The sequence below is a fragment of the Cimex lectularius genome, unplaced genomic scaffold, assembly GCF_000648675.2.
Source record: "Cimex lectularius strain Harlan isolate CLEC.00 unplaced genomic scaffold, Clec_2.1 scaffold74, whole genome shotgun sequence".
NCBI classification, from domain to species: domain Eukaryota; kingdom Metazoa; phylum Arthropoda; class Insecta; order Hemiptera; family Cimicidae; genus Cimex; species Cimex lectularius.
The window spans coordinates 390318-416631 of record NW_019392795.1 but is presented as its reverse complement, the minus strand read 5'-3'; the positions used below and the strand labels follow the sequence as shown (position 1 = coordinate 416631).

General features: G+C 35.3%; 1 protein-coding gene, 1 long non-coding RNA gene and 1 other non-coding gene across 8 annotated transcripts; 2 read left to right on the top strand and 1 right to left on the bottom strand.

Annotated features, from left to right (window-relative positions):
* On the top strand, window positions 1-25024 carry LOC106667612 (probable tubulin polyglutamylase TTLL2). Of its 6 annotated transcripts, none has more exons than XM_014395667.2 (10): window positions 1-450; window positions 5149-5243; window positions 15004-15126; window positions 18102-18205; window positions 19176-19299; window positions 19360-19636; window positions 19694-19896; window positions 19954-20235; window positions 22705-22837; window positions 22895-25024. In XM_014395667.2, the coding sequence occupies exons 1-10, from the start codon at window positions 372-374 to the stop codon at window positions 23305-23307; spliced, it is 1833 nt and encodes a 610-aa protein (XP_014251153.1). In that variant the 5' UTR covers window positions 1-371; the 3' UTR covers window positions 23308-25024. The 6 variants fall into 6 exon arrangements, with proteins under 6 accessions (XP_014251153.1, XP_014251155.1, XP_014251158.1 ...); XM_014395669.2 differs by lacking the exon at window positions 1-450 and adding an exon at window positions 1737-1754; XM_014395672.2 differs by lacking the exons at window positions 1-450; window positions 5149-5243 and adding an exon at window positions 13176-13335 and having other exon boundaries at window positions 15004-15118.
* Window positions 20162-25507, bottom strand: LOC106667613. The gene is made up of 3 exons (XR_001340603.2): window positions 25299-25507; window positions 20347-20413; window positions 20162-20253 (listed from the first exon to the last, which is right to left on the bottom strand). It is a non-coding gene; the product is annotated as an uncharacterized LOC106667613 (long non-coding RNA).
* Window positions 22362-22434, top strand: Trnar-ucu. The gene has a single exon. It is a non-coding gene; the product is annotated as a tRNA-Arg (tRNA).
* Window positions 25508-26314: the final 807 nt, after the last annotated feature.

Genomic DNA, 26314 nt, shown 5'->3' with positions numbered 1-26314 from the left:
AGCAAGGCTTTAATGCAAATGTTACAATTGAAAATAATTTACAACGTTCAGTTCAAACAACATGTGGCTAAATATAATGTTATTTCTCTTTTTAGCTTCATTCATATGTAGTTTTTGAGTTTCTCACACATTTTCACTGTTCTTACAACGCGAGATTCATTTTTCTTCAAGGCCGATTCCGCGAGGGATGTGAGAAGAATTGGAAAAGTAAACGTTTATTAAATTATTTGGTGTTATGTGGCGGCTATGGGTTCGCCATTTGTGCCGGTTTTTGTGGAGTGCCGAGGCGCGGCCCGTGGTGTCATGAACGACAAAACTCCTTCGAGGGGAAAAACAGGAAGCCGAAGGAGGCTGGTGGTGAGGAACTTAAGATGAAAGTGGTGAGATTGCCTCTTGGCGCCAGGCAACAAATTGCACAAGACCTTTTTAGCTCAGCGAATTTAACCAATGGTAAATTTTATTTATTTCAGCCCTAAATTTCAAATAATATAAAGTTCTTTACCTTCACTTCATGTATAACAATTTTGGTTCCTGGCATTGATAACTGGGGTGAAAGTCCCCAGGTCTAATGCTTCTCTTAGCCAACTAACTATTAGATTAAAATGCGTTTATTCCAGTACAAAAAGCAGCAGAAAAAGAAGATAAAAAGTATTCCAATAACAACTTTCTATGTATGTTCGTTCATATAGTACAATAATGACCTCATGAAGTCATTAGATTTAATGTCACGCATGGGGGAACATTCTCATCACAAAGTAAGCAGTTGAATGTTACATTAATATCATGATGTCACTAGTGGACCTCGTGAAGTCACAAGAGTACATATCCCACGCCGGATACATTCTCCTTGTTAAATCAGCAGTAGATGGACGGATAATGTCACTAGGGTACATATGGCACATGTGAAAAATCAACTTATTAATCACTAGCGAGTATTTACGAGTGGTGACCACTCGTCTCAAGACTCACTGGTGGATAAACGCGGGTTTTTAACTTCGAGATGTCACTGGTGGCCCATCGTGGATGATTTATTCACCTAATGAATTGTTAAGTCAGCAGTATATGTACGAAATATGTGATTCACCTCGCTAGATTAGATTAGAGAAAGATTCGGCCTCTACGACCCGAGTGCCGCAACCAGTATCGGTCTATTACCTTCTCCATTCTTGTCTAGAGTTCCTCATTAAGCTTAAGGCTTTTTAGCAGATCCCAAAACTTTTCAAGGAATCCCGAGTGTTCTCTTCAGGAATCTTAGCCTACTAAGTCTTTGTTTTTTCGCGGTTTTTTCTTCTTGGCAATATCTCCATAGATTTGTTTCTGCCACACCGAGTCTTTTGTGTGTGTGTTACTTTCGCCTCATATCAGTAGGGTAAGTGTACGAAAAATCGCCTTATCAAGTCACTAGAATTCACATCACATGTGCCCCACAAAGTCACTAGTGGTGTTGTACTCGTGATACATCTATTCAGTACCCATATTTGTATGATAAATTCGGCATTTGAAACAAAATAGTACAAGAAGAAAAAAATTTAAAAAAAACATTAAATCTTAGTTTGAAAATAGGGAATTAAATTATTAGTAAATCAACAAAAAGAACTAGACACATTAAAAATAATATATGAATAAACAAAAAAAACTTATTACATCAATATAATATAAAGCAAAAAATCGTTGCGATTCGATGAACTTGTAGTTTGGACCGCCTATTTTCATTGGTTTTGTCTTAAACAGCACATCAAATGACAGATAAAAAGGTACGTACTTAAAACTAATAAGCTATACCACTAACAAAAAACATATGTTTTAATAAACAATGCCTCGATAATTACCTGTCTCGAAATTGAATGTAATGTATGTACTAACAGAGAATATGCTGAAAATGAACGAAAATTTAGGGAGAAAGAATTGGACGCACGGCAAATCCAGCGAAAATAAAAACGAAAGTTGGAACATAAGCATACCATCAGATAGGTATGATAGGTATGAACATTTAGCTACTTTGGTACTTTTACCTCCAAGAAGATTTGAGAATTTCTAACACATCTCAAAAGGAGGAAAAAACTAAACCGAAAAAACGATTGTAATATATATGCTTTTGAAATAAAATCCAACATTCACAAACAAAGGACAGTGTGTATGCTGAAATACGCGTACCAACCATGGCAAAACACGTCTAGTTGACGAGGATGATCACAGTTAATTAAGCTAAGAACGAAAAGTGGGTATACATATCAGATGTACCTCAAGCTCTAAGATATCCTGGGAATTTTTAATATATCTCAAAAGAAAGGATAAAAAATAGTAAAAAATACGGTGCAGTACTCTCACAAAGGACCGGAACCACAATTTATTAGAAGGAAGTGAAAATTAGCAAACACCAGAGAACACCAACCATGGCGAAACGCGACTGACACAAACCAACCTTATTGAAGAAACAGGGTCATCAGTGCTAATCACGATCACGATTCAGTGCTAATCATCGAATTTTAGTAATAAAACGGAAGATTTTGAAGAAGAATAAATTAGATGTAATGCAATAGAAACCTTTTCTGCCAAATTCTGGCTTAAACGAAGAAAAAACCTACCCTTACAAACAGAAAAGACCAGATGTAAGAAGAGACTAAGTAGTGATAGTCTGGCCGAAGAATATGAGTTTAGATCATGTGGTAGGGTCATCAATGAGTTTTGAACCTTTCCCCTTGATGTCGCAGCGTCATTAATGACAGCCAATTGAAAATAATTAAAATTGAAAACAATCGTCGCATAAGACCCCGAAAAAAGCGTGGTTTCCGCAATGTTTTCACTCCCCGTTACCGCATATCCGCGGACACGCGAAAACGGCATTAGACGTACAAATCCCTCATCTGCCCCTTCCTGGAGGAGGGAGGAAAGAGTTACATTGTCATATTGCCGTACGTTTTGTAAATGGCATGACTGGTTTTGGGGGCGGGTTTCGGATGGTGGGGGCGGCGTCCCAACATAAATACCAGCCGCTCCTCTTAGTACACCTCAGACCATGGATCGCGCCCGACCCATCGCATGGTAACGCCAGCAAAAAACAATCAAAAAACCACGCACCCTCGTCTCTTTTAGCACTTAATTATATACAAACGCTCCCTCCTCAGTTGTACCTTCAAACGTAGAAATTATTTAATAAAATTTGCACTAGGTTAGTAATTAATATGTATTGTTTAACTGCAAAAAAAGGCAATGACTTAAAATTTATCGACAGCATGGCTTTACATTTTTTCAATGGACTTTGACGTGTATACTCATTACTTACAGCAAAAAAATCAATCAACTAAAAGAAAACTAATATTTATCAGTCTTATTGCAAATGAAAGGAAATTAATCGACTACGGCCACTTAGCTGGTTCACTATCTACTATTGTTTAATTAAAACTTATAAAACACAATCAACATATCAAACCAATAAAGAAATATAAATCGCAAAAAAAAATAATGACAACCAGTGCGTGTGATATCCAACCGGTTCAAATTCCCATGATGTGTCAGATATTGTTTTAAGGATCAAATTTAATTCCTCACATGCAGACTTCATTTTTATTGATAAAAATACAGATTTGATTTAATCTTCTATATTTTTTTTAAATTTGGTCTTTAGTGGAGGCAATGATAACAATTTATTAAACCGACCTGCCGGTGGAATAAGACGAATGGTCATCACATCACACATTCATTTAAAAATGTTTATAGCAGAATGTACATTGTATATTCTTTCTCTCTCTCTCTATCTATCTCTATTTCTAACTATCTATCTATCTATCTATATATATATTATATATATATAAAACCATCTATCATCCGTCGAAACCCTAGTCTTGCTCATTCTCAGTGTATTTTTTATCCTCTGCCAATCTCTTTATTTATGTATCTAAACACTTAACTATTGAACTATCAATCTAACAATTTATCCATTAGATTTGGTGGTCCGATTGAATAAATAACTTCTTTCAATTAATTAATCTTTATGTTAGGTATTGTTGAAATGAAAAAGCTAGTGTCACGAGCGGGATTTGAATCCACGACCTTCGGCTTAATACGCCGCTGCTCTGACCACTTGAGCTATCATGACTTCGATCCACTCGGACACCGCCAGGTCGTGGGTTCGAATCCCGCTCGAGACACTAGCTTTTTCATTTCAACCAATACCTTGCATAAAGATTAACTAACAATTTATGTTATCTCATTTTAACATTGCGACTTCTCCTTCCTTCCTTCTCACTCTCACTCACTCACTCACTCACTCTCTCACTCACACTCTCTCTCTCTCTCTCTCTCTCTCTCTCTCTCTCTTCAATCTTTCAAACAAAAACTCTTCTTCTATATCATTTGAATTGAATATTAATTATCATTCGTGTGATAACGTTAAAAAATATGCGCGCGCGCGCGTGTGTGTGTGTGTGTGTGTGTGTGTGTGTGTGTGTGTGTGTGTGTGTGTGTGTGTGTGTGTGTGTGTGTGTGTGCAAGAATCAAGTTATTATAATAGTTGTATTATAATTGTTATAATATAATTTTCTTATTTGCTATTTTCACACACGTTTTTCCGTGTGCCTTACCTACACTGTCTAAATTTCTATCTATAAATCACTCCCTTATTTTCTATCTTTCTCTTCGATCTCTCTCTCTCTCTCTCTCTCTCTCTCTCTCTCTCTCTCTCTCTATCTATCTATCTATCTATATATTTATCTCTCTCGCTCTTCCTAAATTTGCTTTTGTCACTTGCTCAGTCTCACTCTTTCTTTTTAATTATTAATAATTATTCCTCGTTTTTCTTCATTATCTCAACAAAAAAACGTATACATTAATAATACATATATAAAAGGCCATCCGCCTGTTTTTATATTCGGAGAATACACATGCAAACATTCGTATTACCTAATATATAATAACGAAATAGGCAAATTATGAATAATCTAGATAATAATAATAATAATAATATATAATAATAATCTAGATTGTTTTAACGATAATCTAATGCAACTGTCCTTGCATCTGAAGAATGAAAAAATAACCAAAGAACCAAAAACCAAAAGTTTGTTTTTTCGATCGTTATTAAAATAAATTTGATCTTACTATAGTTTGTAAAAACGTTTGCGCCAATATTTTATCATTTCTTAATTTTAGGTGAGTCCCTTGATCATCTGTATGACAGGATGATTGAAAAGCCTTTTATATTCAAAATCAATGACAACGGAACTGGGCCGAATCTTTTACACCAGGTAAGTCCTAATCTTTCAGGATCTTGTCTTTTTAAATGTATAAAATCGATAATAAACTAGATTTTAAAAAATATTAACATTATTGGGTTGGGGGACCGCGGTAGCCGAGTGGTTAGCATAAGAGACACTCACGCCGCGGTCGTGGGTTCGATTCCCACCGTCGCCTCTGGCCCTTTTTTCCCGATAACCCCCAATTTGAACACAAGAATTCGTACTATGTCTAATATGCAAGATCATAAGGCCAATAAAAAAAATAAAAAAAAATAAAAAAACAAAAAAAAACACATTATTGGGTTGTCCGGAACATAATGGAGGTTTTCATGTTTTATTTCCATTAGTCCTTTACATAATAAACTGTTTACGTTTGATATATTATCCTTTTGTTTGATTTCAACAGTTTTTATTTTTCTTCCAAACAAAAATGTTTGCTTACCTCAGTAGTATTTCATTAATTGGGAATAATTCAGTCTTTACGAGCTAAAACTCAGTCAGAACGGTGCCCAATCGGCCAGAAACTGGTCATGAATTCTGGGGCTATGACAGTGTGACTGAGAGCACCGTTCAGAAATGGCTTAAAAAATTTCGTTAGGAAGACTTTAGCTTTGAAGAAAAGAAAGCCGTGGAAGGAATTCTTCCCTAGATGAAGATGTTCGCGAGCTTTGGTCAAAGAAAATCCCAGAACGAGAAATAGAGAAATAGAATCTTTCAGTTAGTAAATGGATCGCTGACCACCTTAAGGCAATTGTAAAGATCAAAAAGCTCGAAAGTTGAGTTCCTCGTGTATTAAACGAACGCCCCCCAAAAAAAAAATCAAAGAAAAAAAATTCTTACGAAATTTGCGCAACTTTGCTAAAACAGAAACGAATCTTTTCTAGATAGAATTCTTATTTGTGATGAAAAGCGGATTCTCTACGTTGACAGCAGACGTTCTGGAAAGTGGCTCGACAAAATAGAAGCAGCACCACTATTTCCAAAAGCCCCCAACTCATTAAAACAAGATGATGGGGACTCTTTGGTGGGCTTCATTTGGGTTCTCAAATTGAAGTAATGCACCAGAAATTGACATTATTGAGGCCTGAAGCCATATTTGATCAATCAGAAAAGGCCGTTTCTGTTACAGGACAACGGTCAACCCCATGTGTCAAATGTGACAACAGTAAACCGTTGGATCTAGGTTATCAGCTTCCTCTCCCTCTCTATTTATTATAACTCCAACAGAGTGAATCTACAAGAGGAATAGTCAAGAAACGCACATAATAACAAAAAGAAAATAATTGAGTAATTAAACAATAATAATAAAAACACATGGCTTAAGGATTCCTGGCATGTATACGTTTTAATTTAACTTTAACTGAATGCAAGGAATCGTGAAATACATCTATTTCATTGGAATAATGATTCAGCAATCTCATTATCCTCGCTAGAGGGGAGTTTAGTCGATATTCTGTTCTGCAATGTGGGACAAAGAACAATTTATGGTCGCTGAGGCACACAGTGATAAATATAAGTTTTGGATATCAAGGACTCCCTTTCCACAATTTCCAACCCCAAATGAGATCATACAGCATGAGCTAAGTGACTAGACCAAGCCAGTTCAATCTTTCCAAGGAAATCAGATCCTCAAGACCAAATCTGAAAGCCATTATCCTGGTTGCTTTCCTTTGTACTTTTTCTAAGACGCTAATCTAACCGACATGGAAAGAGGACCACACGACACTTGCGTATTTCAGGTGGCGACGCATGGGATTGATATATTTTAAGTCCCAAGACATTTTTAAAATCTCCTGAAAAACTAGTAATAAAACCAAGATTGCGTAGAGCCTTACCTCGAATTTGTTTGATATGGTCGCTGAAATCGCCCTTTCTGCCAAAAACAACACAAAAATCGGAGATAGTCCTCTTATAATCTCTGCCCATCAGCAAAATAATCAAAACAAAAAAACGAGTTAAGATTTTTTAGAAAATTTAATTACCATGCATTTGTTACTATTCAAAGGAAGACGATCCTGCTCACACGAATTATGAAGCAGTCCAGTTCCCCCCTTGCAAACTAACCCAGACGTGATCTGAAGTCACGGAGTTAAAAATTTTCAAATCATCCACCAATAAAGAAAACTTACAATCCTTGAATATTTTACAGACATCATTGAAATAAACAAGAAATAATATGGGCCCGGAGTGAGAACCCTGTGGTACTCCAGAAAATGTTGAAATCTTATCTGATACTGAGTTATTAATGAGAATAAACGAAGGGCGATCAGATAGAAATGATTCGATGAAGGATAACAAAGGATCACCTACTCCAAGGATTTTCAACTTAAACGGAAGAATATAACAATGTCAACTCGGCTTTAGACAAATCTGTACATACATTCTCCAGACCTAAGGATTACCATTTTTTCAGACACCTGGATATCGTTTTACAACATAAAAAAATGTATTGATCAAAAGTCAAGACTTAAAATTTTATTTGGAGGGTATAGACAAGTTGCCATCACGTTGGGAGAAGTGTATTGAGAGTGATGAGGGGTATTTTAATTAATAAAAAATATTCAAAATCATTTACTTTTTTATTTTATAACCATAAATCTGCATTCTTTTCCGGACAACCCAATAAATTGCCAAGCTCTGTGATACGCCCGGACTCACACCCGACGATCCGTCGAAGAAACACTGACACAGTTTTTAACGCAATCGGATCGATTGACGTTCAATCACGCAATGTTTACCGGACGTATTCAGTTGTTATAGTGGCAATTGTTCTTCGCGATATTTTAAATAAACCCCGAGACGAGAGAGTCGTTGAATATTTTGAGTTTAATTGTAAAATATGAGAAGTTTGGAAATTAAACGAATTGAAACATGACCAGGCTATCGATCTATAAGCAGAAATCAACAAACTGGTCCGCCTGTCCTCGCATGTGTCGTCAAGCTTACTTGCATTGACTTGCTCACCCTTTCTACCTAATTATGTGACGGCCTATAATATTTTACAGGTTGATCTGATAAGCCTGTTTCTGATTTTCTTATTGACATTCCTCATCACAGGTGACAGTTTACTTCCTGTATTCTAATCATAATATTTTGAAAATTAAAATATAAAAGATCGCACGAGACCGGGTCAGTTTTAATGCGTGACAGCTCATCGTTTGGACCGCTAATTCTTTCACCACCTGATGCTTCCGAGCCAATAACGTGACAACGGGATAAAACGAACCCCCATTTACATCAACGAGGGGTATTGACGGGGGTTTATTAATGCACGCCATCCTTTATGGCGTTTATTGAACGGTTTCATTACAAATTAAGCTATTAAGAACTATCTAATGGGCCAAGGGACAAAAACCACGTCTGTATAGGTTCTTAAAGAAATGCTGATTTAACTTCAGTACAGATACATGTACTTATTTATCTTTCATTAAATATTAAATGAATTCTGTTTTTCGTAACCCTTGTAGGTAAAATGCAAATGTAAGGGGCAAGGAGGTCTCGAGGCCATCGTCGACTAAGGCGGGGTTCTCGTGATGGGAAAGAAACTTTTGGATTCGTAAAGGTATCAGTTTGTTGTGAATAGTGAGGTTAGTGACAAAGAAAAAGAGCTTTGACGAATTGTCTGAATTTTGATTGAAAGGATGCGCTGGATGTTGGATAGATTGCCAGAACCCCACAGTTCCGTTGTGTCTCAGTAAAGTCTTGTTGGTTTAGCATTGAGGTAAAGTCGGTTTTCGGTCCTAGAAGTCTTTGTAGTTGCCCAAGTCATCTGTTAAGTTGTTGCCTCTTAGGTCTTGTGTGGGGATTTCACGACAGTCTGCTATCTGCATATAGTATTTGATTATTGACCGGTGACCTCCTTGCCCCTTACATATGCATTTTACTAGGTCATACATTTACTAGGTATTTGATTTGAATTTCTGTGGAGGGCAAGATTGTTTTTATAACATGAGCATATTTTTCTTCATTCAGTGTCCTCTACGTTTTGTACCAGTCTTTGATAAGCTCAAGGTGTTCTTGGATGATGGATGGTGGATGGTGGATAGGATTCGAATTTACAGGACAAAATTGCAGTATCGTCCACGTAAGTGGTGATGATGGTATTAAGGTTTTATAGATAGTTGAGCTGTATAAATGATCTAAAAGATACGACCGAGATTGCTCAGTTGTGAGACGACGCTAGTATCTATTTGACGAGAACTTGTTGCCGCACCTCACTCAAGGGTCAGGTTAGGTATGACGAGTGTGTAACGATTAATTAATCGCTTTATAAAGCATATCCGAGTCCCAGATACTATCCAAAGCCTGTGCTTATCTAGAAATGGACCCAATACTCTTTATACGCTATGGCAGAGGAGGTGGTGTCCAAACTCTGAAACCTTGTTGGATTGTGGAATGATGAAGACGGGAGCTGAATTGGTGGAAAGGAATAATTTTATGAATATCTAAAATTAAACGCTTTAAAAGTAGTCTTTCAAAGATTTTGGGCATTGAAGGAAGAAGGCTAATGGGTCTTTCATGTACTTCGGAGGTTTGTGAGCTTTAGGGATGAGAATAGCTATAGAGCAATTCTATAAGAGAGGATGGTATTACATTCTGTGATTAGGAAAACTATGTGAAAGGAAGTATGGTAGAGGTAATTAGACCATGCCCACGGGATTAGTGCAGGTGGTACATTACTTCAGAAGGATGAAAAGAGTTGAAAGGGTGGTGAAGATTAAGTGGTAACCTGCTGTACGTGAAGGGCATCAGTCATATCTTGATAAGGAGTAAAGGTGATCTAAATAGGTTGCATAGAGGTTTGATTAACCCTGTCCCAGGATCTAATAGGTAAATGGGTGGGTTATCAACTGAATGATATTTTGATTATTTTTTTTTTTTTGTAACAGGGAATTGTCGTGTGTGGAAAGGGTTTCAAGGTATTTATTGTATTGGGAAGAGCAGTAGGAGGAGAGTTTAGTTCGCAGAGTTTAAGTGTTCTTCTGGATAAAGGGATTGTTGCCTATATATAGTATGGTTAATATTCTAAAATATCGAGGCAAAAAAAATTATAATTAAAAAAGTATCAAATTCTTCCAATTTGTACAAAACTGATTTTTTTTAACAGTCTATACTTTATACAGTGCCAGAAAACATACTCAATTGGTTCGTTTCCAGTCATCCTGATCTGCCTGGTCTCGCTGGTTTTATCTGCCTGACGCTAATATTTCATATAAAAAAAGTCTGAAACAAAAAGCGATAAAATTAAAACCTGTCTTATCTACTTAACGCTCTGTCTGCATTAAAAGAACGGCGAAAAAGGTCTACACTTACGCAACACTTTCGAATCATGCAGTCAATTTCAGCCAATTTTACAACCAAGTTCGCCGTAACAAGTATTTTATTTGATAATATTTGTTCGTGGTGAAAGATTTTTTGTTAATTTATTTTATTTATTGCCATATACATACAATAAGCAAATAATGTAAATAAGTATATGCAAATTTGACAGATCTGTGGGAAGAGAAACCAGCAAGTGTTGGAATTCTGTTTTCTTTAGTTGGGAGTAGGCAAGTAGAGGTCAGGCCATCGTCTTTTTAGACAGCATGGAAGATTTTATAATCTGGGACATTGAGGAAATAGTTTGGGCTAGTTTTAGGGAAATAGTTTTTTTCTAGTAATTTTCCTTGTCTTATCATGTTTTCTTCCCGACTTAATGGGTTATTCGTAGTCTGCCTAGTCACTGGAATATGCTCGACTCCTTTTGCCAAAATATGACATTTCCAGTCCCAGAAAGCCCACTACCCAATTCCACAAAGACAAATACGAAAACAAATTAAAAAGAATACAAATGATAACACAATAATGGCTATAACATAATCACGAACACTCCGGATAGTCTGGATCAGGTGGTCTTGAAGAAAAAAGCAAATTCAGTTGTTACTACCAAGCTTTTGTCCTATTTTAACGTTCAGGGCAAAACAATCATACATATGTCTACAAATTGACATATTTAAGTTTTTGACAGGCTCATACTCAGTCCTTACATTGCCAAGGAATTTCAATCAAGAAAAATAAATCAAGAAATTTCAGATGGCTATAACAACTGAATTTTTCTTCAAGACCATACCTTGATCAGAGTTGGTGAGTGAAAAAATGGTTGATACTTCTAATATTGAAAACAACCATAAACAACAAAAGAATAAGCAAAACACGTACACAAAAACGAAACAATACCTCAAGACCAAACATTAAAATGGACTACATTCATGCATTAGAAAAGAAACAAACAAACCAACTAATGTATTCAATAAACTAGGTATAAAAACAGCTCTAAAAACCACGAATACAATAGGAAAATTACAGAGAACATACCGAACCCTTTATGGGCGACGACGGAAAATCAAATTAAACTACTCACATAATAGAAAATAGCCACAAACCATCGACAATACAAAAAAGAATGAAAATATTACACAACGTACAAAAATGACAGAAAATGAACATACTCGAAAACATAGAAATGTATAAACATAACACAATCAACACTAAAAAACTTATAAATACACAAATTATCATAGCTCGCAAATATTGTTCTCTTGGTTGTTATCAGGGATGTGATCAAAGAAAATATTTTTAATTTTAAATCTTCGCCTAGCTTTCGGAACTTTATTGTACCTTCTTTAGGGCTTGATTTTTAGTCAGAAGTATAAAAACTTAAATTATTTTATTTTCATATTAACACTGAAAACCTTTTCACTTTTTCTTCACTTTTCAACTATGAAATGACTAGACTAGTTAGAAAAAAATGACTACTAGAGTCATTTCAGCGTTAAAGTTCAGTGTTTTAGTCTAGTCATTTCATAGTTGAAAAGGTGAAGAAAAAAGTGAAAAGGCTTTCAGTGTTAGTATGAAAATAAAATAATTTAAGTTTATATACTTCTGACTAAAAATCAAGCCCTGAAGAAGGTACAATTAAGTTCCGAAAGCTAGGCGAAGATTAAAAATTAAAAATATTTTCTTTGACCACATCCCTGATAACAACCAAGAGAACATTATCTGCATACGTTTGTCGCTAAATTTACAAAACTTAACTCACAAACATCATTCACACTATTAAAAACATTACAAAATGTAAAAGGAAAAGGACCGAAGATCAAAAAGACCGACTAGAACAATCAAAAGACCACAACTTAATTCATGAAACACACCGACAAACAGCACTAATTTTGCAAACAACCCTTGAAACATAACCCTTCCCACCATCCAGGGCTTCATAATTAAAACTTTAGTTCACAGATATCACCCACATATTGAAGATGGTGGAAAGCCGAAACGCGTCCAAACCAGGATAGGCAACCAGAATTGTACCTATAATACAATAGATTTATCATCCTGCAGACCACAAGAAATCGCACAATTTTCAGTGTTGCCCCGAGGGTGCAGAAATATCCTTGTAGATTTAGATAAAATTTGCTTTTAATAGGGAAAACTTTAAAAGGGGGATTTATATCCATTTATTCTAAAATATCTTTTGGTTCTATTTCGCCGGGGGGGGGGGCAAATTATACGGTATGAAAATTGTTTATGCAGATTGTAGATTGTTTGAGTAAATGTTTTCGTTGTTTACTGACAATAGCCTCGATCACGTCAAAATAACTTTTTATCCCAGTCGCTATTTATAAGTCTGTAACAATAAATAAGGACAACCACGAGATACACGAAATGTACGAACGCCATTAAAAGTAAACAAGTCTGAAAATGTTATATAAAAAGGGACGCATTAATAAAAATAACCATCTCTGTGTCTCACGCTAGAAAATATGCAGTAGTGATCGATACGCTTCAATAATCCGGCGTGAGAACGGGAAATTGTAGCAATTTTGTTAATGGGGGGGCCGAGTTCTCTCTCTCGTGACAATCTAAAATTAAACCGGTAGAATCGTGAAAGGATATGTCGCATAGTGGTTGATTACACCGTGGAACTTGTGTGATTTCCTCCCTGAAGACGGGAAAACTGTACCAGCCGGTAGTGTTTAGAGTCAAATTATAAACTTTTGCGTAATAGTTGTCCCGAAGGGGAAATTGGATCATTTCGTTAACACTCTAAGGACGAAGGGAGGTAAAACAAATTCCTACAAAACACTTACAAAAGAGGAGCACTAGTAAACTTACAAAACTACTTTAGGTCAGATTTTTTTTTAACTTTCAAAGTTTTTTGTAGAAACATATAGTATGTACAAGCCATAGGACATTTACTTAAAAATACGCTTCTATTTGTTATGCCAAAAGATCCATGTCATCATGTCCAAACATAAATGACAAAATTTACAGCTCGATAAAGACAAACTTAACTATAATAAACGCTTTTCCCCCATTTATAATATTGTTTTGCCTCTGGGCTGTTTATTTGAAATCAATCCTTCCGGGTTGTTTCGTGGTCGGTTTCATGGCATATCACACAGCACGTACCTACATCAGCAGCTGGGAAACGTCTGACAGGTTGTATTTAGTACCCTTTGAGCATGAATAAAAGGCTTTTCCCATTCGATTATTCACCTTTACATTCCATAGTTCGGATCGAACACATCATTTCAATCAACTGTCGCTGTTTTCAAAGGGGGAAGCCCTTTTACAGACTGTCATTTGTGGGGCTGAGGCTGTCTTTCGTCGACTTTTTTTCTCTCTTTGTTTTGCGCTTTTTCCGTATATTTTATTTGGTACATCCAAAAATTTAACCTCAGTCCGTTTCAAATTGGCATTACGTAAAATGCGATTCTTCCTTTTGATAGAAAAGCTCCTGCAATGCAGTTTAGACAGATTTTGATTGACCAGGGTTCCCTAAGTAGTTAAATAACAGCAAATAATTCAAAAAACTCTATTGTACTGCATACGCAATATTCGTTTTTTGTGGCGTATTTTATTTGAATTACGCTTAATGACTTCCCATAAAAATTAAACTAGTAAAAAAAAAGCAGGTGACACGTATAATCAGCCATCGCAGTACCTTACGTACCTGTTCGCCGTTAGTTTTTTGTAGGCTATTCATCGTTGTTAATTTGTAATTATAACTATTAAATAAATAAAGAAGAATTCAGGAATATCAGGTACAATGATGTGGTATACAGATGGATCTAAAACTCTTGAAGGAACAGGATCAGGAGGTTTTTGTACAAGCACAAAACTTTAGCTCCAATCCTCCACAATAACCTCAAAATAGCCTGTGTAAATAAATTAATTCCCACCAAATTTTCCAGGTTCCACCAAAAACTCTCCACTCACCCCAACCAATACATGTCCAACATAACCAACCAATAATAATCCCGTCAGGCGACTAATGGCTCCGGGACCTCCTCGCCAAGGACTTTTAGGTGTCAATGTGATTTATAAATAATCACTGTATCAAAACATTACATAATATATTAAAATGTGCATATGGTAATAAATATATATAAAAAAGGTGTGGATGGTAAGGTTAATTTGACCTAATAGAATGTGAAGATGTGTTATTGATTGATAATAATATTTCTGGTCGGCTTTATATTAAAAACGTATTAAAAACATAAGCTATTTATTAAGGATGTTTTTAATTGTTAATCCGTTTCGTTTATGAGGCTCGGTTTTGCTAAAACCCACGGGGGTATTGAATTACCTGTCAAATTGCGTGTACGTTAACCTTTATATTTGATCAATTACTTTACCCGGCGAGTGTTCCGTAGCAACGACTAAATGGGGAGAACCGGCTGAATTATTATTACCGTCGAGTGAGATAATTTTCGAACGGTTCCAGGTATTCTTAGAGCGTGGTTGGCAAGAGTTCACCGAAGCGACTTGCACCAAAGAGAGGTGGAACATTTGGTGGAGGACGACAGGGTTTCCTGTTTCGCACTACAAGGCATTAAAAGGTTGGCAGGTGAGCTTACCGTCTTGAATATTCTGATAATAAATCTTTACAACAGTTGCAACCCATGAAATTTATTGGACGAAAATTAATCTATAAGGTCAATAAAGACACAGTGCAAAAAATTCTAGCTGTTGACCATATCAAATTCTAGACAACAAATTCGTAATTAAACATCATCATCAATAGAAACCAAGATTTGATCATTACGCATAATACCGAACTATCATTGGCATTATGTATGTCACTGTCTCATATATTGTACATTACACATACTTAATGACCAAACACATGGATATTATACTTAAACTTGACGTGCTATGGAGGCCGTAGCGTAATGTCAAGTTTGTATTGGTAATTTTAGAGCACGATACTTCAGACCAGCTTGACAAGAAATGCTTAATGAATCAAAATTATCAATACAGGCCAAGAAAATTTGATCATTATGAACGAAGTCAAACTATAACAGGTAAATACGTATGACGTCCACTAGGTCTGTTATGTTAACTCACAACCAACCAGGTAAGACAAACATAAATTTAAGGTACGACTGTGGCAAGTTGTAAAACGCAATATCGCCGAGGCACTAGAGGATGATTATGTTGAACTTAATGACCAGATAACATGGACATTATGATTAACCCAGACATGCTATAGACGTCATAGCGTAATGTCAAGTTTGTATCGGTAATTTTAGAGTACAATAATCCAACCATAGCTGTCCACCTAGGCAATAAATGCGTAATAACTCTAAATCTTGAGCATAGACCTAGGAGATTTGATGCTTACCCACAATGCCGAAATCACGTTAAAAACTACCAAAAGTCAATCACAAATTTGAAGTTCGACTGTTGTCCAAATGTGGCAAGGTGCAATACGAAATGCCACCAGTGACGTTATGTCAAATTTTCAAAAAAGGATTGTATTGGTATTTTTGGATCATAAAATTCCAAACTTACAGACTCAGTTTTAAAAGCTCTTTAGCCACCTAGACAACAAATGTAATAATTAATTTTGATTCATTTCGCACATAGGTTAGTGTATAATTACGTATAATTATGTATAAAACCAAATACTCCCACTGGGTAAATTAAAAGTACTCCCAATTTTAGACAAGCATTTGTAAGAGTGGGAAAAAAGCAAATTTTAATCTTTGGGAGTCTAAATAAAAACTAGTTAAAGATGGTTTTGATTTTTTTTCAAAATCGCTTTTATAATTCTTTGTCAGGGGGTGGTATATTTATGCATGACTTTTTTCCTTACTACAGTAATCTGTAATAAAGGAGTTTGTTACTACATGCCCCCATACTGATTGCACGTATTTCATTTGCAGTATTAACACAGAATATATTATGTATACAATAATATAAACAAATAAAATGAATGAGCTGAAACAAACAAATAACAAATTTTATCTTTAAAAAGAATTTTTACGATTCAAGATTTGCATTATTGAAGATTAAATAATATCGAAATTTATTTTATTTATAAATTTAAGAAAAGGGCAGAAACGTTTTTCTATTAATTTTCTGTGTTTACTTGGCCAATTTGATCCGTGCAGCATCGCTGATCTCCTAAGTGAACTCAGTGGCCTTTCGTGTAGGTCACAGTCAAAGAGAATGTGATCCCAGGTTTCTTCCGATCCTGCCTAGCATTCGCATCAAGGGTCGTCGATCACATGGAGTCGGAAGAGATACGACCATGCCCTTTCAAAAATTGAGTTGTTTTGAATGAGTGGGGAAAATCAGCCTTTAAACTTCCCGACACTGTTGGAAAGAACTTGTTGGTATGCGACGCTTGCTCTGTCGTGATGCATGCAGTATTCCATTGATCCAGAATTTGCATTCGAGTTGGGTACTTCACATAACTCGGAGGTGCATGGCAGAATTCCACGGCAACGTCCATTGCAGCATCCATTGCCTCTCGATCTGCAGCTTCGTTTCCTCTGCTTCCGACGTGAGCTTTGACCCATATACATCATATGATCAGATGAGATTGACGATTCATGTTTGGCACGTTTTCAAGATGTCTAGGGCTACCTGACCGTCTGTTTTAACGATATTTTTGGAGCCTCCCATTTCTCATCCTGAGCTACAATCCACATCAAAGATCTTAAGAAAGCCAGAAGTTCATGCTGGTTATCACTACATCAATCCGCCAGTTTAATTTTGCTGCTGTAAATCACATCTTTACCTTGCCCGTAGATAAGGAACGCCGCTCCACAACTTGGTTACCTAATTTGCTGCCGTCCGTATATATTTGCAGGCACTGGTCTTCGGTTGTCAAGCAGTTATGCATGACTTGAGTATCCCCGTGAGAATAGACCTTAAGCATTTTCGCTTCCGTAGTGTGCGGAAGACTCAATTTTGACGAGTCCGCACGATATAAACCCTTTTATTAATATTTCAAACAGGTTAAAGACCTAATAACTTATACGAAAAGTGTATAAACAAACGAAGTTAGTGCCCGAGTGGATCAAAGTCACGATAGCTCAAGTGGTAGAGTAGCGGCGTATCTAGCCGAAGGTCGTGGGTTCGAATCCCGCTCGTGACAGTGACTTTTTTATCTCTAACTAATTGAACTAACTAAAAACCTTAATTAATTGAAAGATATTAATTGGTCAAGTGGGCCACGAAAACTAGTGAATGTATAAACAAAGATGACCATTAGACATTAACCAATTTTATTTAAATTTGTTACCAGCTGTTGCAAATGTATACTTAAATTTGACTAGGATAAACAGACAATTTTTGTTATCGTTTTATGTAATAGATTGTCTATGTACGATTTATTTTATGATGCGATTAGGCGCGACACTGCGTAGCACGATACGTTTCGATGAAATGAGAGACGGCACGACACAACACGATACGATAAGAAACGAGTAGATTATTATAGATTTTAAAGAAATAAAATAATGTGTGGACATGTTTACTAGTAGTTATAATAAATTTAAAAAAAACAAATTGTTTTTGTTTATTTTCCAGTTTACCAATCACGTACCCAAAGCGTCAGCGATCTGTAAAAAAGATTATCTATCAAGGTACTTGAGGTGTATGAAAAATAACTACGGGTTTATTTTCGACTTCAGGTGAGAAAAAAATCTAAATAAGTAGTTTTATTCTATAAATAGAGTTTATCAGCTTTATTAGGTTGGGGGGGAGAAAAAGGCATTCTCTTTGGAACTTAAAGCTCACGTGCTAAAACAGCACAAGGAGAAAAGAAACTTGTGATTTACAACTGTATTATCTCGGTTTCCTTCCCACCTGGAATTTATAAGGTCACTGGTGGATTAAGACATTTTATGTTTAATTAATAATACCTTGATGGTACACCGCTAGTTGGCAAGTGGTGCGTGATCCCTCGCTATTTTTCCTTCGTTTTTTTAGTTTCACATTTTCCAAAATACCTTAATGCGGCCCACATCACGATAGTCTCACGCGTCGAAAGGATATTTTTAGAACGGAGAGAAATAAACTTCCTTTATCACCTGATTTGATCGAATTTATCATCGGAAGAAGGAAGCTTCACTTCTAAGAATAGGCCTAGTACTCAAATATATCGAGAACGCATGATTCGTGACTGTGTAAAACAACATTTACTATTAACAATCATTTATTGATCATGGCGTTTAGCTTGTTTTGTTCGTTCGGGCTCGTTCTACTTTCAAGCAATTAAAAATGCGACTCAGATTTTCTTGAAAGCACTAATTAATAAAAACTAAACAATATTTGAATAAAAAGCTTAAATTTAATTCGATGGTATTACAGGTACACAGGTTCTTTGTATATATTGTTTTGGTAAACTTCCGAGGTGCTTTTTATAAAACTTGTAACATGTAAATATAACTTTTGTATTGTGATATGGGTTGTTATTCAATCGGAAAAGTTTCGATTCATCACGAAATGAATGAAAATCATTGACTTTATAAAAACTTTTATGAAAGCTATTACAGTTCACCCCGTATCATGTTAAAAGATCGAATCAATAAAATACGATTTACCCCGGGGCAAAATTTGTTTTTACTTTTTTATTCAAGAAATAAATATTTCTAATTCCAGCCCGGAAGCTTTTATATTACCGAACGATTATTCTAAACTGGTAGAGACTTGTAACAAGCTAGATGATATCTGGATATGTAAGCCAGTGGGCCAGAGTCAAGGAAAAGGAATATCAATTTTTAGGGTAAGGGATTGTTTAAAACCTGAGTTGTTTTTGTTTGGTTTTATTTGGATTTTATTTCAGAAAATTAGCGAGTTGACGTTCGACAGCCATACGGTCGTACAGAGATATGTCCGAGATCCGTTTCTCATCGGAGGGTATAAGTTCGACTTGAGGCTTTACGTCTGCGTGCCTTGTTTCCATCCTCTGACCATCTACTTGTACAGAGAAGGCCTGGCGAGGTTCAGCACTGACAAATTCTCATTGTCCGATCTCAAAAATCGGTACGCCCATCTGACCAATTCTTCCGTGAACAAGCAAGGGCCGGGATATTCAGAGATGAAAGATAAAGTCGGAGCAGGTGAATTTTTGTAAAAACCTTTAACGCTTTCACCTGTTACCGTTTTGGGTTTTTAAGGCTGCAAATGGACTTTGAAGCAACTTAGGCATTATTTGAAACAGAACGAGATAGATGACTGGCTCCTATGGCAACGTATCGTAAACATGATTGTATTGACAGTTGCGAGTCAAGTTTCGGGAGTTCCAACCACGCCGAATTGTTTCGAATTTTACGGATTCGACGTGCTCATCGATCAAGACCTTAAACCTTGGCTGCTTGAAGTGTGTTTGTAACAGTTTTATAAGTAACGTTTCAAAAGTTTAATATTTTATTTTTAGGTGAATTCAAGTCCGGCTCTTTGTACCGACTGTGATGTAGACCCGGCCGTCAAGAAGCCGATGCTCCACGACATGTTCGATTTACTCGGCCTGCCAATTTGCAATACGGGTCTTTCTCTCTTTTGTGAGAGGGATGTGAGCGGTGATGAGGCTTCTGACGAAGAGTCGGATCTGAGGATACTTCAACGAACTGCGACGAACGCTGCCACCGTGGTCGCGATGGCTCAAAAGTGGAAGAAGCACGTCTCTTTGCCATTGGAAGGGAGCAAGTCGCATCCATCGGTGAGCCGCAAGCTGAACCTGTAGCAATACTTTCTCATAAAAAATTTTCCTTTCTCCTAAACTACTAAAAAAATATTTACTATTTCAAAAGCATTTTAAAATTAAAAGTACCATATTCGTTTCCAATGTTTTACTCCATCTACAAAATTTTGTGTTTGCCAGTATCATACTAAAACAGCTAAAATAGAAATTTTATAATAAGTAATTAAAATAATTAGATGTAATTGAGGGAATGATGGGACAACGAATTGTTACAATCGTGTAGAGGGGTTCGATTCCCCAGCCATCACCTCAAGATTTTTCTGAATCCACATCTCAAAATGAAAAATCCTTCATTTATTGATAGCAATTATCACCAAAAAAACCTCAAATATATGTCGAGAAGCAAAATTTAAAGAAAGTGAAATACATATAGAAGAGGAGAGTGAGGAGAGTCAGGAAGAAAGAAATGATGATGATGAAAGAGCGGGAGAAAAGATGATGGATGGAAAGAGTGAAAGAGATGCAGGCAGATACAGAGTAAAATAAAAAGTGCAATAAGGAGAGAAAAAAACAAGAGAAACAAAGACGTGAAAACAGAAATAAGAGGGAGAAAAGGAGAAGTGGGAAAATGAGCGAGTGAAAGAGATACAGAGTAAAATAAAAAGTGAAATGAGAAAGAGAACAAGAGAAGAAGACAGAAATGACAAAATGAGAGAGAGAGAGAGAGAGAGAGAGAGAGAGAGAGAGAGAGAGAGAGGAAAAAAGTTTGATGAGATAGTGAAAGAGTTACAGACACATAAGAGAAAAGTAAAAGTAAAAAGTATAAGATATACAATGAGGTGACATAAATAAATGCAAGGGAGAGAGAGAAGAAGAGAATGGGAAAATGTGACAGTGGAAGAGAAACGGAAAGAGAGAGAAAGAGAGAGATATGGAGACAGGGATTTTTTTAACTTGTTAATCTATAGTAATTTTCAAAAATCGGCATTAGAATGACAAAGAGCACAAAAAAGAAAGAAAAATTATGATTAAAAGAGTTGTTTTAATTTAAAGTGATGATGAATTTACACCTGATGATTGATGAAATATCAGTGGTATACCATTGTTTGAAACAATTAGCTTTTCTTACATTTTAACCAGAAAAACAACATCTATTAGCATGTGTGTGGTGATTAGTGACCGTTAATCGATAATTATTCAGAAATCGTGAGATGCGGTTGGTGCGATGTAGGTGTCAGAAAAATATTTTCTTTATCGTGCCAACGTTCGATCTTTATTGAGATCATCTTCAGGGCCTGGGATTTACAAACATTGTTTACATTTAACAAATACATTTAGGATGTGGAAAAGTGAATTTATACAATGCAAAATATATTTTTTATATTCAATCAAAGTATTTCTACTCACTCAAAGTGTTTGTCTTCTGTGTAATTGTGCCATTCTTGCGTGTCGTGTTGAGAGTGCCAGTGAGATTTTGCTGTTTTATGTTTATATACGTTGGATTTTGAAGGGGTGGGGAAGGAAGTCGGTATAGAAAAGACATTTTTGTATAAGGCGTCGGCTTCTTTGAGGTGAAAAGAGCAGACGAAGGGAAACAATGTGTTGGTAATGGTTCGGCCAGAACCTCACCTCTGACACCTCAACATAAAACAGCAAAATCTCACTGGCACTCTCAACACGACACGCAAGAATGGCACAATTACACAGAAGACAAACACTTTGAGTGAGTAGAAATACTTTGATTGAATATAAAAAATATATTTTGCATTGTATAAATTCACTTTTCCACATCCTAAATGTATTTGTTAAATGTAAACGATGTTTGTAAATCCCAGGCCCTGAAGATGATCTCAATAAAGATCGAACGTTGGCACGATAAAGAAAATGTTTTTCTGACACCTACATCACACCAGACCGCATCTCACGATTTCTGAATAATTACCTATTAGCATGCTTCTTCAATTGATTTCTCACAGTTGTATGTTTTATTACTGTTGGCGACCTTACCTGATTGATATCTTCTAGAGTCAATTTTCACAAACAATCGCACATCATAAATTTCATCAATATCCGATGATTGATGAAATTTGTGATGTGTGATTGTGAAAACCGACTCTAGAAAATATTAATCATTACATAAGTACGTCCCTTTGGCGCAGTGGATAGCGCGTTGGACTTCTAATCCAAAGGTCGTGGGTTCGATCCCCACAAGGGATGTTTCTTTTTTTTTTATGCGTTTTAACCAAGAATTTGTTTAATTTTTTTTCAGAAGCACTGAGGATGCCTATGTTAGTGACTAGTTCTCGTTTTTCTAATGTTATATGCTAACTGAGCTGTGCTTAACCTTTATTAACTTAATTGCAAATGTTAAATCTTCCAATTGTTGGTAGAAGAAAATCCAAATTGATTTATATTTTTTTTAAATGAACAATTATTTATGCTACATTTAAACCAATATCATTATTCTTATAAATTAAACTGTTTCAGTTGATGAAGAGAGATTGTAAAAACAAAAGGTTAAGATCATCGTGTTCAACCCTAAGCCTTTCACAATCATCCCAAAAGAAATTGCCAAAACGAAAAACAGCGTTGTCGACATGTATTGTAGGAGCATACACAGGTATACACCTAACAATTCTTTTTTCTACATAATCATATTTGTATATTTTTATATTAGGTAATGACGGAAGATATGGTTTCAAATATGATATTATCGATGATCTTGTTAAGAAAGAAAAGTCTAAAACTAAATGGGACAACGGGATTGATTGGAAGTACCCAACAAGCAGCGCAGGTCATTGGGTAAGGGTATACCCATTCAGGCAAGGGATTCCGGAGCCAAGGAAGAGCAAAGCTTGCACGTCGTTGATCGCCCAAAACCAAAATGGCACAAATGGGACAATGAAAGCAGAAAACATCTCGAAGAATGTCGACAAGGAAATTAAAAATATTGTGACCCAAGTTACAAAATACTACAAAACGGCTCGCGACTCATTTATCAAGAACAAAACTCTTAATGATTGTGCTAAAGATAGTTATTTGGTTTCACAAACCAAAATCTGCGAAGATGTGTGGCATCCATTATTATAGTTTAATTTTTTTACAGTATTGTTATTTCATAATTCATCAGTTAATCTTTCAACTTGTGTGTGATGCACACATTCTCTTTAACTGACAATAATGGCTTTTTTTAATGTGAAACATTAAACATTTTATATTTTATTATAGTCTACTCAAATTTGCCCTGATTTTTTTTTTAATCTCTCTCTTTATCTCTCACTCTCTCTCTTTCTGTCTTTCTACTATAGTTCAGCATGCTTTAAGGCCATTATTGTAGAAGGAAATAGGCATTTCTATAGATTGTAGTTTTCACTTTAAACTGATTCTCATTAAATGTGCCAATTGGTTTAGGTCAGCAACTTTGAAACATAGAATATAATTACTTTCATAATCAGGAACTTGTAAATTGGTCTGGTAACTACCATCTGCCTACTATCACTTGTATTGTCTAATATTTCAGCATTTAGCCATCTTCAGTGATTGGTCTGTGTGTTATTTTTTTCAGATTCTTTGGGCAATTGTGTCAGCCTTTTCACTATCTTCGTGCTGCCAATATTGTAAATAAGCTTTCATGAACAAAACTAAAAAAGAACACAGAGACAAACAACTGAAAATGTCAAAATGGTCAAATGCATCGGCGATACTATACTTAGTATTATGATCAGATACGATTAAACAGGTTCATCAAGTCACAGCCCCCAAAAAAGCTTAGATGTTTTTCTGGTTTTATAAATGTATCATTTGGTTTTTTTAACTAAATGAAATTCAAATTTAAACTGCCATTAAAAGTTTTGCAACTTTACAAGCATTTGCCAAAATATTTAACATTGCCATTATATTTTCAGCTACATTAAGAAAAGCAAAACGGGTTGAACAAATTAATGTTAGGGTTTTATCCACATGTTAAGAATTACTTTTTTTTTTAATTAAAGAAAAATGCAGTTGTTTAAATTATAAGACATAAATGACAAATATAGTTTATATAATAGTCAAAATCAAAAGATGGCCACATTTATTCTAGTACAGGTGTCATTTCATTTTATTTAGTTTAATTAATTTTATTTTTTACTTTGTAGTAACTCTCAGCTTGTCTTCCCTAACTGATTATATTGTATAATTGTATTTTTTAAATTTGAATTTATTGTTTTAATGGTTTGACTTATTTCTAAGTCTCTTTTGTGTGTGTGCTCTTTGGCGCAATCACAAACCATTATCTTTTGAACGTTAATACAAAAATGTTGCGCTTGTATAAGAAAAAAGAAATTTCCATGTGATTGAAAATCTTTTTGACATTTTCTTCAACTAACACATATTTATGTTATAAGTCACATTACAAAAAAGCCTTTGCTAGTTAGGAGTAAATATATATTTTTTGAGAACATTAAAAAAATTTAAATTCAAGTAAAAAAAATGTGATTATGTTCTGCGGAAACTTGTAAAGCTATTTTCAATATAAATCAAAATAAAATTGTCATACAATAATTAGATAATTTAAATATATTCATGGAAAATGAATAATATTTTTTCTAATAATGTTTACAATACATTATGTGAACATTGCACTTCGATTGTAGACTGAAAAAATGTATTTGTGTTTTATCCAATAGAAATTAAATCTAAATCAACTTCATTCATAGGTATGCTATCGTTCTAATAAAATGCTCATTTTTATCAAATTTGGGATAAATGTGTACAACTTGTAAATACGTGTTATGATCCCTAAGCGCTGTGATTAAATTTGTTTTTTTGAAATCTTGTGTCTGTTTTCTTTCTTCCAAAATTATTCAACAACAGTGTAAAATCGCTGGAGATTTTTGTGCAAATAGCAATTAAAAGTGAAATGTAAGAAAGGATTCTGCCTACAATAAACCAATGGTAAAATAATTAAAATTATCTCTGTTATTATGAGAAAATACAAACTGGTTATATATGCTACAATTAGCATAAATAACAATAAAAATGGATTTTAATCAGAAGTGTTATTATGAAAAAATTCAAATAGGAATGAAATTTTTACTTACTACAGATCCTCGTACAAATTTTAACAGTTTTTTCTTTTGTACAAATTGTAATGTCCCAAACTAATTCATAATAGTACAAATAATATAAATAGCATATCAATTATAAATAATTGTTTTGCAATAAATTAAATTGCCACATATGATTTATCGTTATGTGCAAATTTTAATAGTTTTCCCCTATGCCAACTATATTAAAGGTACAACTGGATATTTTATACCACAGTTAACATAAATATAACAATTATCCACAATCAAGAACAAATACAAGGAAACTAGCGATTTCTGGCCTCTGTCACTATGGAAAAATTTTAACAATTCTCTCCTATGCCAAAAAATATAAATATGAACTTGTAATTTATGTCATAATTGTCATTATAAATTGTATCCTCAATAACAGAAATAAAAAGCATGAGGAAACTTGCCATTTTTGATCTATCACTATGGTTACTATGTAGAAATTTTAACTGACATGCCATCAAATATTAATGGTACAAACTGTTTATTTACGCCACAATTGACATATCATAGCAATTATGCATTATATCCACTAAAACAAATATGAGAAAAGTTGCTCTTTCTAATCAAGGGAGGCTAAAAGGGGCCATGGTGACCCTAATCCGAGATGTAAAGCGAACTGTGGGGAAGGATGAATGACAGTGACAAAAAATAGTGTCTCAAATGGAGCCCTCACAGAACCGGCTGACACCCTGTTGTATCCAGGCTTACCCTGGCATGCAGGGCTCTGCTGGGGCTGACATCCTATATCCCTAGCTACTTGTGGGAACTATATGGAACCTACCAAACCAAAAATCTGGTCAGGCCCAGGGGCCTCCCAAGCAGTGCCAATCCAAAACACATCCCCTTCAAGGCAAAAAGCCTGGAGGAGATTGAACAACTCTTGGCAGATGAGATTATTAAAGTCTGCTTGTCGGCAGCCTCAGAAACAGGCTAGCAAAGGGGCCTTGACACAAGTCAGGATAGCTGTGGTAGAAAAAGGCTACCCAGACTCATACCTC